The 18,086-nt window shown below is 31.7% G+C and overlaps 1 protein-coding gene across 1 annotated transcript in view; it reads right to left on the bottom strand.

The window, feature by feature from the left end:
• Positions 1 to 580: 580 nt before the first annotated feature.
• The window catches only part of LOC124537606 (G-protein coupled receptor dmsr-1-like), a 61,130-nt gene continuing 43,624 nt past the window's right edge, over positions 581 to 18,086 (bottom strand). The window contains exons 3-7 of the mRNA XM_047114482.1: positions 15,874 to 16,032; positions 9,697 to 9,833; positions 8,213 to 8,315; positions 1,505 to 2,076; positions 581 to 906 (exon numbers count right to left, since the gene is read on the bottom strand). Of these exons, the coding sequence (XP_046970438.1) occupies positions 885 to 906; positions 1,505 to 2,076; positions 8,213 to 8,315; positions 9,697 to 9,833; positions 15,874 to 16,032 (993 nt within the window). The 3' untranslated portion in view covers positions 581 to 884. The remainder of the gene's footprint in view (positions 907 to 1,504; positions 2,077 to 8,212; positions 8,316 to 9,696; positions 9,834 to 15,873; positions 16,033 to 18,086) is intronic.

Genomic DNA, 18,086 nt, shown 5'->3' on the forward strand with positions numbered 1-18,086 from the left:
CCTAAAACTTTACAAGGCGCAAATTCGGCCTCACATGGAGTACTGCTCTCACCTCTGGGCGGGTGCTCCCCAGTACCAGCTCCTTCCATTTGACCGCATCCAACGTAGAGCGGCTCGAGTTATCGACGATCAAGCCCTTTCCGATCTCCTTGATCCTTTGGCTTTGCGTAGAGATGTCGGATCACTCTGCATCTTCTACCGAATTTTTCACGGGGAATGTTCCGAGGAATTGTTCGGATTAATCCCGGCTGCTGAATTTCACCTTCGGACATCTCGTCAAAATTCTAAGTTTCACCCGCATCATCTTGATGTCCGAAAATCCACAACAGCGCGATTTCTTAGACATTTTCTGCCTCGCACAACCACTTTGTGGAACCAGCTTTCGCCGGCGGTTTTTCCGAACCGATACGACATGGGAACCTTCAAGAAAAGAGCCTACTCCTTTCTCAAAGGCCGGCAACGCACCTGCAAGCCCCCGGGTGTTGCAGATGTCCATGGGCGGTGGTAGTCACTTTCCATCAGGTGAGCCTCCTGCTCGTTTGCCACCTATGCCATAAAAAAAAAAAAAAAAAAAATCTTTGATAATATTTGTAGTTACGCACCACACTGTTGTTGGAAATGAATATTTACATTAAAATTTTAAGACATTTATTTAACATTTTGTACTTAGAAATAATTACGATCTACGACTAGATTCAAACTTTCCTTATTCTAGAATAAATATCAACACACAAGATTGTCTTAAACGATTAATTACATACTTAATTTATATTTTAAACCCAATTTATTTTAATGTAAATTTGTAGTAACAAGAATTTGTATCTGATTTTTTTTCATACAAATTGTTGTAAAACGTAAGCCTGCCTCTCTTGTGTCCTCCTGTTTCAAGGAACCGATGTTTTAGCTCTGTAACAAAAAGAAATAATAATCAATATTTTATAATATGTATACACTACACATTAAATAGCTCAACGTATGTCGTATACCGGTGTAAAGTCTATTGTCTTTGAACATTTCGACTACTCTCTTTAGGTAAACCTTTCTTTAAAAAAAGGGATTGCTGTGATGAAAAAAATGACGCAACACTAATTAACTAAACAATCATATTACGCATATTTTTTAATCCTGTCCTCTAGACAAGGTCACTTAGTTTTGGCCGACTTCAAAAAATTAGTTTTCAAAGTCTGTTGATTTTATTTTGTTTTCACCTTTGCCGCCTTTGTGAATAAACAAAAAAATGTAAATTGATTGATTTAATGAGTATTTTTCGTAGTTCGTGTTCAAATTAAACTTTAGGATAATAAAGTTTTTTTTTTAAAACATATATATATCATAATATTTTTAACCTTACATTATTTTATATGTAATTGTCGTAATCAAAATATAAAGGCTCTCATTTTAGAAAACTGTACTGAAGTATTATTAATAATTACAATAAATTAATAAATACAGTTTTTTAAAAATGATCTAAACTCTGTAAATATTAAGTCGTACTTATACTTACGTATTCAAACCATCCGAATGAGAAGCCTGCGGTGGCGGCCACCGATGAAGATGCGCTCGCCACATCATCTGTCTAAACGTCATCCGAAACTGTCTTGACATGGAACAGTACAGCACGAAATTAATGGCTCCATTCAGCAACGCCAGCGCGTCCATTAGCTCGCCGAACAAATCGTAGCAACGCTTAAAGAAACATCGACCTAACGCTCCACTCAGAAGGCCCAAAATCCCTTGCGGCAGTTCTGTCACCAGAAATAATAGCAATACAGCTACTAACATCTTCGTCGTTCGATTTGTTCTTTTGTCTCCTTTGCATTGACGTTTCAATAATTTGTCGTTTGTAGGGCACGTGTTGTAGACTCGAATCCTTTTCTGGTGTTCATTTGCGCTGTATACTTCTCTTATCAACCACAAGCTAATTACTGTTAGTATGAAGCAAGGTAATAACTTTATAACTACAGCGTGTACCCAAAAGTTTATCTGATACAGCTGACCTTCTTCATCTGAATCCACGTGGTACAGGATCATAGGTCCATTCGGTTCTAAGACGACGGCCGTGTGGATGTCAAATACCTGCACAATGTATAAAAGAAAACATTAGTTATTTACGGTGCACATAACTTCAAGTTAAGGCTTGTCAATTGTTCAATTTATAAAACATTTATTGGTCGTTAGTGAGTTTTATTATATTTTCTAATACTTTGTACAGTGAAAATATAAAAATACAGTTTTATAGCGACTAGATCTTTATCGGAATCGTTTTCATATTAATAGTATCATATTATTTTTATTACATACAGCATGGAATAAATAAAATATGAACAACTGTGGTACATTGAGGAAATTGTGTGTAATCAATTGAAAAATATCTTTTGTTTTCGTAAGTATCGTTATACTGTATATATATTTTTTGTTTCTTTTAAGTTACATAATATAAAAGCTACGTTACGTTATAATAAAAATGGAAAACATTTACAACCTGTAAAATGTATCGTGTTTGCGTTTTAATTCTTACAAGGTAGTTAATTTATTAGTTTATTTTAAGAAGTAAATCCATTGACTATTTATTGAGGAGCTGTTAAACTGTCCAGTTTATTTAACGACTTTTACTTTTCTGTACTATTAAACCCAGGTGAGAGAAGAAATGAGTTTGCCCAGTGGTAAGAACGCGTGCATCCTAACCGATGATTGCGGGTTCAAACCTAGGCAAGCAACACTAAATTTTCATGTGCTTAATTTGTGTTTATAATTCATCTCGTGCTTGGCGGTGAAGGAAACCTGCATGTATCTAATTTTATAGAAATTCAGCCACATGTGTATGTCACCGACCCACAATCGAACAGCGTGGTGGAATACGTTCCAAACCTTTCAAAAGGAGAGGGGCCTTAGCCCAGCAGTGGTAAATTTACAGGCTGTTGTTGTAACATTAAAACGGTCATGAGAAAGAAATCCAGTTTATCGTTATTGCGATAATATACTCACATACAATGTGGATAATATATTACATTACGATATCTTAAGATGCAATATTAATTATCTTAAGATATCACATTCGTTGAGATGAGAGAGACGTAAGTCTTATTTAATCCAAAATACTTACAAAGTATTAAGTACTCAAATAAAGAATTATTTGCCAAACAATTCAAAGGAAGATCACAAATAATAAAAGAAATATGAAAATATACATTAGTTTCGCAGTATTTTAGATATAGTATAAGGAAATTTTATCTCAACATGCAAAATAAATCGTCGATACTTATACCTCATATACGTTTAAAATAGGGTAAGCACTGAATAATATTCTAGTTTAACTATCTAATGTATATTTATGTGTTATGTTAAGGAAAACTATAAAAACTATTCAGAATTTGTTGTTGTATTAACCGATCTGAAACTCAAATACTGAAAGATATATTTAAAAATACATGAGCACAGGTTGAAACCTGATCTTAATTACAGATAAGAACTTTTACACAAAATGACGAGAAAACTTACAAAGATATCAAAGAGTAATAGAAAGGAGAATGAGAGGAATAAGAACAAAACTAGGAGACAAACACACAAAACACGTGTAACTAACAACGCTACAAGATATAAAGAAAAACAATTAAACGAATCACTAGGAAATGTTCTGGAATTGACACATTAAGTGACGAAAAGTAAAGTAAAATAACAACATCATGGTTTCCAATGGAACAATAAACAAAACGAGAACGACAATATAACAGATGGGGTGATGGAATCGTTGCGGTTGCAAGGAAAACAAGGACAACGGTAGGACAGGGGATAATGGAAACCATTTAGGGAGGCCTTTGCCCTTAGGTAAACAATCAAATGTATTGTCCACTGGTCGTCACATGTAAATCTTTGCACAATAATACGACTATGTACGAAAGCCTTTTATTGTAGACAAGGCTTCTTAAATAGCGCGTATAAAGTATTGTTGGCTATACAATTTAAGGGGACTACATGAGCTAAATGCAAGTTTTAAAATGCCAAAAAGTATATAATCCAATGCAATAAACCAAATGAAAAAAATATATGTTAATCTTCAGGATAGATGCTAGTTATTAATTGTGTTGAAAACATGATGTAATTAATTTGGTACGATAGAAAAAAATCGCAAAGTTACCTCTAAAAAAGTCTTTTTTGTTTTTTAACTACACTTATATACCTTCAATAATTTTGGTCTTTTGTCAGATTTTTCTACAAACAATATACTAAAAATTTATTATCTTAATTATTTAGTAAAATCAATAGATTTTTTTTAAATCAGATTTTCTTATTTTCGACCAAAATGCGTAAGCATGTTTGCGTGAGCGCCTCGTACAGACATTGCCGGCCGAGGCCTGTTGCTATACAGACGTGTCGCTCTTTTCACCGCATCGTTGCGAATAAAATCTCGTAGATTTTATTTTTGTGTAACTTTAATTGTAAATGAATTGTCGAATATTATTCTTTTTTGTAAATAAATATATTAAGTTATAATAGTCTAGTTGTAGTTAGCCATTTATTTTTTTGTTAAGTTATTTTTTATAAAGTTTAATTTTGTACACATGGGAAATAAAGTACAATCTGTGAAGAAAACTAAAAAACGTTCATATAAATTAAAAAGCCGAACATATGAAAGATAATATGAAAAGGTAAGAGTATTTAATTTGTAAACATATATATATATATTTTATAAATAATGATTTTTGGAAACATTTATTAAAAACAATGCAATTAGTTCGCATAGAATCAGATTTTTCGACAGATTTCTTACAGTCACCATGGAGTATTTGGTCAATGCAAGCAAGTCCAAGAAGAATGTGCGGGTTCGATCCTCGCACTCTGAACTAAAATTTAATTATTTTTAAAGGACTATATTTAAATATATATATATATATATATATATATATTTTATAATTATTAAAATTTAATTCCTAACAACTATGCATTTATTTTTTCAGAATTAAGAAAATCGAAAAAAATAACACGGAAGCTATTTCTATTACGTTAGAGTTTAATTTTATCAATTTTGTTTATAATAGGAAATATAGTTATGTATGGATGAAATTTAATAATAAAAAAATAAATAAATACAAATTAGCACATCACATGAATATTTAGTGGTGCTTGCCTGGGTTTGAACCCGCAATAAGATGCGCGCGTTCTACCCACTGGGCCATCTTGAAATATGTAATTGTTATGAACCAAAGAACTAAAATATTTAGAAGTGTCATATACGTAATTCAATATTTTTTAAAGATTGGAAATAGTATCGATTGAAAAATTTTAGCTCGTAGCTTCAGTGAAAGTGGGTGAAATATTGATTGCAAGTATCCAAGATATTTTAATAACGAACGACGACGAACGAATAATTAAAAAAAATATTTTAATAAAAAAATTGAAACGAAATTTATTTGTATTTTTTTGTTAAACCAAAAATAAATAAAAATATTTGAATTTAATTGAATCAGTTTTATTTCAAATATCAGTCAAAAACTATACAAATAATTCTAATATCCAAACTATTTTTATGAGATTTATGACTAAACCCACTGTGATTGACCGAGTTAACCAATAATTCTACTAAACCGACTTGACGATATTATTTTTATAGTAACTAGTTGATGCTGACTTTTTTAACTTAATTTTTTTTCTTTGTGTACCGATATTAGTAAAACGAACAAACTCTACGCTTTTTGTCAATGTACAAATTACGAACAGTTCCAATTTTATTTAATAAATCGCTTAACAAACTTACAAAATTTAAAAATAGGTACGATTTAATATTTAGTATTACAACTAATTGAATTGATACAGTAAAAATTAAAGAAAAAAATGTTTAAATTAACTATTTTTTGTACATAAAATAATAATAATTTAAGTTTAATTAATTCAATTTAATTTTATCATAATTTTTTAAATGACACAAAGAAATTAAAACAATTCTGTTGTCCTGTCTATTTATATGAAATCTATGATTGATAGAATTGATAGAATTGACTTCGCTTTGCTTTCGCTCGGCGCGGCGCGCGGCGGTTCGGCGCCATCTATTGGAATATTCAGGCGTAACCTCGCCGCCTCGCTAAGCGTAGTGCGCGCGGGGACATGCCGTTTTTGTCGTTAGTGTAAGTGTGTGCGCGTGATTCTCAAGGGCAATTAGCTCCTGTAGTCCCCTTAATGGTACTTCTCAAACGGTAAAGGTTATTTTATAATGTACTTTAATCCTTCAGTATTTTAGATATAATATATGGAAATGTTGTCTCAAGATATGAAATAAATAATCGATACTTATACCTCATACGATAACAGTTAAGAATTAATTTTAAAAAAAATGACGATACAAACAAAGACGTCTAAAACAAAGGCTATTATTATTATTATTATTTAAATCGAAAGCTGTTATTGTTAAGTTTCGCTAATGTTTTATTCAATTATATTCCATATATTATTATCATTTATTACAAAAATTTATAAATGTACTAAATAAGCCACAAATATATTTTTTCAAATATGTCCACACACTATAAACCTAAAGAAATATTTATTTAGTTACTTAATATAACATTAAGTTCTTTTTCTCTCTAAAATATATTATATTACTTAGTGTCGCACCCATAAACATTATGAACGAAGATAATGAAAGAAGACGCTAATTGCGTCTTGCTAGACAGCAACTAGACCAGTAACTCGATACCTATTTTATAAGAAAATATCTTTTCATATTTCAAAAATATCTACAATGAAATGCAAAACAATTATAAGATTTATTTTTCAATATTAAACTGTACAAAGTTGTATTTAGTTTTAATTTATTTCAATTATAATTTTGAGATGAGACGATCCAGTGGTTAGAATGATAACCGATGATTGCGGGTTCCAACGCAGGGAAGCAGCACTGTTTATTCATGTGCTTAATTTGTGTTTATAATTCATCTCGTGCTCGGTAGTGAAGGAAAACGTCGTGAGGAAAGCCTGCATGTGTCTAATGTTATCGAAATTCTGCCACACGTGCATTCCACAAACCCGCATTGGAACAGCGTGGCGGAATGTTCCAAACCTTCCCCTCAATGGGAGGGGGAGGCCTTAGCCCAGCAGTGGGGAATTTACAGGCTGTTACTGTTTACTGTTTGCGTATAATCCACAAATATAATTGCCTTAAATAAAATAATTATATACATAACATTTTATATCTCATAGGATTTGATAAAGGTGTGTAATAAATGATACAATACATTTATTAAGTACTTGACATCTTCTTATGGTCGTATTATATTGTATATTATTAATATGTTTAAAAAATAAATATATTAATATGTAAACCGTTACAATGGATATCTTTACTAGATAGTAATATAAAGAATACTACAGTAAATTGAAAAAATAACTAATTTTCTTTTTAAATAAGGTTTCTTTCGCCGGTTATTCGCACGTCTAAGTACATCTTTTCGGTAGCAAATATTATGTTTATTTTGACTCTCAATAAGTAAGCTTGATACTCAATGAATATTTGAATTTAAATGGAAATTTAGTACCTAGTTGTATGTTAGAACACAACAAAGTTGCCAGCATAATTAAAATCTCTCAATAAATGTGCCAAATTTCATTAATCAGTCAAACGACGTTGAAGCCGTTGATTAATGAATCTCCAAAAAATGTACCAACATACATTATTATAAATATAGCATACATTATAGATTAGTTATCACCCACGGCTACGCCTCCCATTTTAGGGATTGTTTATTGTCTACTAGATAAAGAGTACTCACGCAATTCCATTGAAGTCAAACGTCCTTCAAATTTCATCAAATTCAGCTCACTAGTTTTGTTAGAAAGAGAAACCTTCTCATTTATAATGTTAGTATAGTAAGACACAAATTAGATGTAGCATCGGAAAATGCAATGGAATGAAAATAAAACCGATTAGTGCCGATTTACACAACCAATAGAAATAGCTCACTCTCGCGCCATTCGACGCTATTCGTCGCTGTAAGTTCACACGTCAGAGAAAGCAAGTGCATGTACATCGACGCGTCAAATTGACGAATATATTAGGTCATATGATATTACAAGTTATTACGTTTGTGCAAAGATCATATTCGCGTGAGAAATAAATATTGATAATTTGGGATAGCGTACTTAATTCGGATGTGATCGGTTTTACGAATTTTGCCGATGCGACATCTAAGTTGTGTCGTACTATACATTAAATTTTGCTCACCATAAACGTAGGAATACAAAGGATGGGCGGTAGAATGAAGCTGCTCAGTATGGCCGTGCTGCAACGTCTCTCGGTGCAGAGAACGTGGTTTCTGTCCGAATACCTGTGGTCAATGAGTTATTGTGTGAATTATACTGAGTGGAATACTAATAAAGCTAATGTAGCTGAGTGCATAGAATGTATTTAAGCCGAAGCTAATGGGTTCACACGCCATAATATTTGCTTTACAATTACTTTTGTGTGAGAGAAATTGTCGTTATAATAATTAATTATAATACAGATAACAGTGTAATAGAAGTTTGTGGAACGAGATCTTTTTAAAATCGTACCAGGAAGAAAATGCTAGAAAAGTCTGAATATTAATTTTATTTTTTAATCAACATTCCTTGCGCGTGTACACTAGGAGTTGACCTCCTAGTGTACACTCCTCCTTGTTTAAACAATACTTTTTTTGAATACATATTTTTTTTAATTTACTCTTTATATTTCTAATAGCAATAATGTTTGTGTTTATAATTTTTTACCATATTAATAATATACTGTAACGAACTTATGATACGGTTGACGATGAATAATATTAAAATTTAAATACAGTACTTTTCGACCTGAGCTATAGAAGAAAAACAATTTAGTTTTATAAAGCGTTATTATTATTAATAAGCATTTATTTATTACCAGTGTTAGTGTAAAACTGGAAGAAAAAGTATTCTAAACTATTTTGATTTTATACTTGAGCTTTGAATTAAGTTAACAATAAATTGTATTGTACAAAATTTGTGCAATATACGTTAGCTAAATCAGTTGTGTCGAAATTGTTTAAAATTGCATACAAACGGATGAATTTTAATAAAAGTTCGTAAAACAGGTTTTTTTTTAAAGGCTATTCCTACAATGCTCACAATTTTGTATTTTCGCAATAAAAGGTTCCGACATGTTATGTGATCGTCACAATTCCACTATTGACGAATTATTTATTTGGGAAATGTTTACGTTATTTATATTGAATGGTGTGTTTCAGATGGGATGTTTGCATTGAGATTCCCAAAAATGATGTGTACTGCATTCAAAATATACATTTTTAGTTTATCATAAAATTAAAGGTAAAAATGATAAATAAATTGACATACATCACTAACAGCTCAACAAATGCTGTATAAACAAAGTATGGCATGTGGACGTTTGCATTGAGATTCCCTAAAATGATATATACTGCGTTCAAAATACACATTTTTAATTTATCATAAAATTAATAGTAAAAACGATAAAGAAATTGACATATATCACAAACAGCTCCAAAAATGCTGTATAAACAATGTATGACAATATACTTTTCGGTCTGATCGGATAGACCAGCTTAAAATTAGTTAAGAATTTACGATGAAATTGTTACCATGTTCTTTGCCATGCCAATAAATGCAACAAGAAAATTCAACTCAATTTAATCAATGACGTAATCGAAGGTTTGGTTTCCAATTGATACTTACTTGATTGCAACGTATCTCCAAACCGCTAAAGAGAGTGTGAGGCATATCGACGCTGTATGGAATATCTGAGCAAAGTGCATATGGAAGAGTAAATAGGCAGCCCACTTGTACGGCATTTCACGCTGTCCCGGTAATATCTGGAGGACAAATGTATCGAATTAGAATCTGAAACATAATTAAAAATACTTGAAAATTTTTCGTTACAAAATAATCACTCATAAACAAGCCACATGTACACGAACAATTGAATATTCTAGATATATTGTATTGTAATCAAAACGAAATTCTGGTTACAAGACAATAGATGGTGTGGCGAAATTTTACCTGAATTGATCGAATAGATTTGATACATGATTGAATTGCAAGAGTCCCATGAATATATGAAGAGGAACAATGATTCTTATTTTGAAATTAACATGTATTAAATAAATCGAGCCGAGATGGCCCAGTGGTTAGAACACGTGCATCTCAACCGATGATTTCGGGTTGAAACCCAGGCAAGCACCACTATAGGTATATATGTGCGGTGGTTTCGGCGGTGAAGGAAAATATCGTGAGGAAACCTGCATGTGACTCATTACATTGAAATTCTGCCACATGTGCATTCCACCAACCCGCATTGGAACAGCGCGGTGGAATATGTTCAAGTTCTCTCCTTAATGGGAGAGGAGGTCATTAGCCCAGCTGTGGGAATTTTACAGGCCGTTACTTTACTTTACTTTATGAATCAAATAATATTAACATAAATGAAATGAAATGTATACACTTTTATACGGAGGCTTAGGTCATCCCTCTGTGTTACGTTCAGACATTAATTGTCAGACTTAATGGGGAGGAAACTAATGCCTTGTAGCCCCCTCTTTCCACAGCCTTTCCGATTTCTTGTCCTCAGTAAGTTAGTAATAGCGATAAGAATCTCCTCAACCCTTAAAGTAGCGTCCCTGATAAACAAACACATTTGTTCCAAGGAGAGTCTATCGTCCAGAAGAAAGTAAAGTAATTGACAAATTACTATGGTCTCACAAGTTTTAGTAATTTACGCGGTCAACAAGATGATTACTATTACGAGTCTTTCTATACTGATGCTGATGATGCTTCCGAAAAATGTTTAAAAACTTTTGGACAAATAATTAACAATAGTGGATTTTTTTTTTTTTTTACAGAGTATACAGAAAATTATATAAATGAAAAATGTGTACATAGGGATAACTTTTTCTACTTATCTACTATTATATAACTTTATCTACTATTTTCTACTTTAGTCAAAATTAAAAGCGTCAACATTTCAAGTATATATATATATATACTTTACTACGCAAGTTTATTATTAAACATAAAGCAAAATATAACCAGTACTCCTGTCAAAAAGGCCTGCATTTGTGACAGAAGTACTGGTTATTATTAAGATACTGGTTAAAATTAACGCCTCTAATATCAGAATATTCGAGCCGAATTTCATAACGTACTAATAAGCTTCAAATGCCTTACCCAGAGTCATAAATAATTTATTGAAACAGCAATAGCCTATAAATTCCCACTGCTGGGCTAAAGGCCTCCTCTCCCTTTGAGGAGAAGGTTTGGAACATATTCCACCACGCTGTTCCAATGCGGGTTGGTGGAATACACATGTGGCAGAATTTCTATGAAATTTGTCACATGCAGGTTTCCCCACGATGTTTTCCTTCACCGCTGAGCACGAGATGAATTATAAAGACAAATTAAGCACATGAATCAGCGGTGCTTGCCGGTTTGAACCCGCAATCATCGGTTAAGATGCACGCGTTCTAATCACTGGGCCATCTCGACTAATATATTGAATGATGATCGATAATATTTATATTTATGTACAGTTTATGTTATTTTGTAATGGTTATAACGCGGCACATTAAAGTCATTAATCTAATATGACGTATTTGATAACGTGCTCATCCAGCGGCTTTATTCAACACAAAGGCTAAACCTACTTTGAAAGTATTTATTATCTTAATATCGATTCAACTGAAGTACTTGATGAGTTCCAATGAAATTTGGCTTGGCGTAGACTTTAGTTATTTAGCATATATTGTATGATATAACTTTAATTTTATAGCAGTTTATTATTTAATAAGTTTAAAATACCTTTTATACCAGTGATTTTTTTTTTTAGAATTAGATAATTTGTTGTAGCTACCTACATATAAAAATACCTTCTCTATAATATTAGTTAATAAGGATTTCTCGAGAGCAAAACCTACATAAATTTATCTTTTGGAATTCGAATTCAAAAAAGGAAATTAATTATCCGTCGTGCACCCACTTATTACGTCAAAATAAGCGTCTAAAATATAGGAATAATAAATATAGGAAGGTGTCTATAGGAATTTGCGTTTTTATCACTACCTTTTAAAGATTAAAAAAAAAGTTAAACATTAAACTGAAAATTGATATCGAAACGCCATTTTTGTACTTTTAAAATAAATAAGAATAATGGCATTCCACAATAATTTACGATCTGGACACATTATGATGGAATAATTGAAATGAGCTGATACCTTTTGTATCGAATACAGTAAAAATCACTGCATTGGGAATATTTCATCCTCTGTCTTAATAAATTTACAGTAAACGAAATATAAAATTGAAGTATCGTGATTTTAAACGTAAATTTCAAAAATATACACAGACTATTATTTAAAGTAGCGATCTTCAGCGAACAATAGAAGCTGTATATATAACTTATATAAAAGTAAATTTATATGTAGCGTAAAATATAGGTTGCATATTTATTAATTGAATGGATATAAAATATCAATTAATCTGTCAGTTGCTTCACTGGTGTAGTGACTTGTAATGCCGCAGATTCCGCAGTCCTGAGGTCAAATCCTAGGTCGCCCTGATATTTGGGAATTGTACGTGCCCGCGATTTGGAAAGAAAGATAAAGTGGTCTACCTGATCGTGTTGGATTTACCGTCTTATCAGATTATGAGAGATAGATTTGGAAGCTCATCCATTACTGCACATAGAATAATAGAATAGTAAAATAATAATAAAATTCTGCATAGTTGGTTAGACTCTCTTAACATTGGCTGCCGACGGGACGAGATGATTACACCACTTAGACAAGGTCGTAAATCTTTAAACGTAGTAAGTAACTGGTAGGTTTGTCTCAACTTAAATGTTTCCACTTTTTTACACAATTAACAATGAATACCCAGTGGCTTTATAAATGTCGTAGATCAAGAACAAAACTTTTATCGTTTGTACAATAACAGCACTAGCTTATGTATCAACTTTGTTTATTGATAGCTGTGCGTGATATGAAATAATGAACTGTTTTTACTCTTAGCACTAAGCGCTTCTAAACTTTTTTTAGAAATCCGATTACGACTGTACATTATAACATTATATATACACACTTTATATATGAAATAAAAAAATATAAGTGTGCACTTTAATTTAAGTATGGTCTCGTGCACTGAGGATTTTGGGTGGAAGAGTTCCAACATCACCTTTTCGTACACTAAAGCGAGCGCTATTTAACATGTGCGAAACATCGAGTTCAGTTTACCACGGGGCACGAGATTAATTATGAACATAAACTAAAGTATATAATAATTTAGAATTGTTTGATTGTCTTAACTCGAAATTATTACCATCGTGGTGAGGTGTCAAATACAGTGGTATTATCAGAGGTATTTGATTTGTCGTATGGCAATATGATGCCGTATAAAGCTTTGTTCGACGTGTGTGTCAATATGTTTTCGATTGCTGATGTAATAGTATATATATATTTTTTTAATAACCGGTTAGGCATATGACTCTACTCCACCAGTTAAAATAAAATGAAAATATGTTATAAATTATATATAGTATGCCTATATAAAAAGAAAATTTGAGACTTTCATTGTATTAACATGAGTTACAGACAAAAAATCTGTAAAAGCTTTAAAAATCGTGAACTAAATCGAATGGAATATATTTTCTAAATTGCTTGTTAAGACTCTTAAAAAAATAAACACAAAAATTGTTAAATATTTCAGTGAAATTTACTAGAATAGTTCTTAAATAAATTTTAAGCAATCCCCAATGATTATGGTTGGTTCGGCCATGTGTACAGACTGCTTTATGATCACGTATATCCCAAAGGGCCAATTAGATACTTGTATGTAAGCTTGTTTTTTTCAATTTGACAGTTCTAATCGAAGTTTCTTATTTATGTCTTAAACTTATTGTTATTGAGTCTATAGGTCGTATAAAATAGTTATGACATGTCATTGACCCTAAAATATATTTTGACTAGTAATAAGATGAACGTAATAGTTCTTGGTGGTAGGGCTTTGTGCAAGCCCGTCTGGGTAGGTACCACCCACTTATCAGTTATTGTACCACCAAATAATAGTTAATATTTCATACAGCGTCATGTTTTATGGGTGATGGTGACCACTTACCATCAGGTGGCCTATACGCTCGTCCACTTACCTATACCATAAAAAAACCTCGCGACTCCAACTAGGCTATTTTTGATATAATGTTCATTCGATCTTTCATTCAAAATCAGTCAAACGTTAGTTTTTATTTAGATAAACAATTTTGTTTCTGCTCTGATTATTTTTCCATTAACAATATGGAGTACTGTTATTTTAAGTACGTGCAGATTAAATTTAAGCTCCTTAGTGAATAATTATGTTATGCTCCAAATTATTATCAAAGTGATACAAACGCCAGGTAGTTACGAAGTTAAGTGGGTTTATTCATAAACACATTACGTGTTAATCACCTTAGAAAACATAATAATGTTTATGATAATAATATAGATATTTAGCTGCATAAATAGAATAGGTGGAAATGTATATTTAGTTGTATTATGTCACAAAGTATTACATCATCACAATGGTGTTCCTTGGTTTGACTATTAAAATAATTATTTTATTTTTCTCAATAAATTATAAGGCGGTCATAACTACATATTATAAAAAAGAGTACCCAAGCCACGTCCCTCTATATGTTTGCGATAAACTCCAAGATTATTGAACGGATTTTTTTTAAACAATGACAATTTTTATTTAAGGTATTTATGCAAACAAATGGAAATAGAACGATTATTGTTAAACATGTCGGATAAAATCAACAAAAAATATATACAACGACGAGTTTGGCATATACTCGTTATCAGACAAGATGAAGAAGTATCAAAATAGAAGTCTAGTCGTTCACGTTCATAATATATTTCATTCAATTATCCCTTTTTTCGCCGTCATTCGTTCAACGTCATAATGACGTCGCCAGTATGTACGATAAAAAAAAATCCTAATTAAAGTCTTGATGCTTCGACATATAAATAAAAAACTTATATCGACGCGCGTGGAATTATTGGGATATTCAATTCAAGTTTACTCTATTTCAAATAAATAGCGATACAGTATGTCATTAAATATTCGATTTCATAATTATAATGCAATTATCGATATACGAAAGCCATGCAACGTATTCATAGTTTTCATTGAGTAATTAGTTGACAAGTGGTATGTATATCTATTGAGGCGAGTTCGTACAAAATTCTATCGTTTCTAAAATTCTGCATGTAATAACATGTTTATAATATTTTAGAATTAATTTAATTGTTCAATATATATGAATATGAAAGTGAAATATAAATCACTGTTTAATCACGAAATCTTAGAAACTATAGCACCATGAAACTTGAAATTTCGCAGGTAGGTTCCTTATAGGGTGTAAGCGTCCAATGTGAAAGGACTTTACGAACCTCGTGTTATAAATTTCGCGCAGGTAAAGCCGCAAATTTTGTTCCAACGAATTGAAACGAGCTTATGAGCCCTTTTCTAGCATTAACACTGACTACAAGTTTAGTGGTTAGTACAAGGTTGTAGGAAACCAGAATAAGATAAAAAATAGGGTACAAATAATAGGTGTTCTATTATTTGTACAGATATATTAAATAAATTTATTAATATATTCAAATTTTGTTATACATTTTACATGTAGGTACTCTATGTGAATTTTTATATTTATCTGGTAGATATAATAATGATATCGTTATTTAAAACCATTATTTTTATTATTATTTTAACGAAGAATCCATATCGAAACATATATATTCCTCTACAGTACTTTGATGTGTTAAACATGTGTATTGTTTTTAATAAGTTAATTACAACAAGGAACCAAAATATACTCACCAAATATCTATAAACAGCAAATGGTACGTACTCCATCATAACGAATACGTCTGCGACCGCCAACCATTTCAGCAATCGGTTAATGGGCGCAGCGGCGAGGTCCCTTCTCGTCAACACCGCAACGTTCAGGGAATTAGCCAAACTACCAAACAGGCAAACCTGTACAATGACAAATTATTATTTTAAACTATGTATTATAGCTAAAGATTGACGACCTCCATGGTCGAGTAGGGTGTACACCGGTTTTCATGGGCACGCCACTCTGAGGTCCCGGGTTCGATTCCCGGCCGAGTCGATGTAGATTACCATAAGTTTTCTATGATATATTGGGTCTGGGTGTTTGTGGTACCATCGTTACTTCTGATTTCCATAACACAAGTGCTTTAGCTACTTACATTGTGATCAGAGTAATGTATGTGATGTTGTCTCATAAAAAAAAAAGATAAGTAACAAACTGTATTACAACAACGAATTATTTTAGTTCACTTTTCATTTAGAGGTCCTTAATTGTGATTCAACGGGATAGTGCTAGTATAGTATTTCTTTTGTGTGAAGTATTGCTGTTTACCCCACTGGCCTCTACAGCGTCACCTGACTTTCGGGCGAGTACTAATGTCCTCAGCCCTGAAATTGAGCGCTGAGGTCGGATTACAGTAACTATTAAAAGTATTTATTTCTATATGAATTAAACAGGCATTAATGTAAATAAATAGATAAGAAAAAAATATAACAAATAATAATATAATATTGTGTATGAAAATAGTATAATACAAATGTAGACAAGACATATTGCACAAGTTTCACTTCCAAGATATATGTATATAATGGAAATGTATCTCTTTGATGTTTGTACTGTAGTCTGTACACTGAAACTACTTTTTCGTGCCCGTTCTTCTCGGTAGAAACTACATGTAAATGCTTTGGTAGTTTTTAGATATTGTAAGATAATAATTAAAAAAGTGTTGTTAATAGATATTAAAGCACGTAAAATAACATATTTTTTGTGTAAAATCCAAATTATGAGATTCAAAATTGAGACTACCTGGACTCAAATCCCGGGAGCAAAGAATATTTATTAAGTTTTTTTATCTGCAGTCGTAGCCCTTAGTAATAATGATTTTAAGGTGTATCTGAAGTCACGTAGAATATTGCCATCTAATTTATATACGACTAGCTGTGCCCGCGAATTTATACGCGTTTGAATTTACCAAAACAAATATTATTGTAGCCTAAGTTACTCTTTATTTACTATTTACTGCCACTGAAAGTCTTGTCAAAATCGGTCCAGTCGTTCTAGAGATTTGCCGGGACAAATAGACAAACAGAGAGAGTGACAGACCGACGAAATTAAAAAAAATGTTATTTTGGTATTCGTACCATGTATACATACAGATTAATTGAATAAAAACGGGTTTTTTTAGTATTACAAACAGACACTCCATTTTTATTATTTGTAAAGATATGATTTTGAGATTAAAAAAAATTACACTAGTGTTTTCACCTACCTTAAGCTCTATTATATATCCTGATCACTGTATTATACTTAGTTATAAAGATTATCGATTTATATACTGTGTATCAATATCTCTAGCAATTACGCCGATAAGTTACATAAAGGATTCAACGCTTCATAAAACGTTTATGTAATTTGCAATGCTTTTGACGTGGAATTTTGCAATCTGACGTAAAGTTAAATGTCATACGGACCTAAAATTTTACATGTAGATTCAATTTTAAAGACAGTACAGTTGAGTTTTAGTAGTAAGTATGAATTAATCCTATTTCAGGATTGGTCAGAAAACTCTTAAACTTTTAACTGCATATACAGCACGTTTTATACGTAAAAGTTTAAAAATGTTTACCGACAAATGTTTCATATCATACAAATAAAAAATGTATACCAATGCACGGTTTGATTTTCTTTGAAGTTTATTTGTTTTCTTTTAAGATCTATATGATCTAAAATAAAGTTAATATATTAGATATATATACGAGACATAATTGATAAACTGCTCAGAATCGAGCAGTTTCAATAACGTACTTAATATACTTCCAAGTATATTATTCAATTACTTTTAAGCAGTATTTACGTGTTTTCTTACTAGGTTTAGTATTATGTGCTATCACAAGAACAATGGACCCCACGCTGTTTTTATTCACTATAATTTTTAATTATTATATACAATTAGTCGAGGTGGCCCAGTGGTTAGAAC

Source organism: Vanessa cardui, chromosome 18 (assembly GCF_905220365.1).
Source record: "Vanessa cardui chromosome 18, ilVanCard2.1, whole genome shotgun sequence".
In the NCBI taxonomy this organism is placed as follows: Eukaryota; Metazoa; Arthropoda; class Insecta; order Lepidoptera; family Nymphalidae; genus Vanessa; species Vanessa cardui.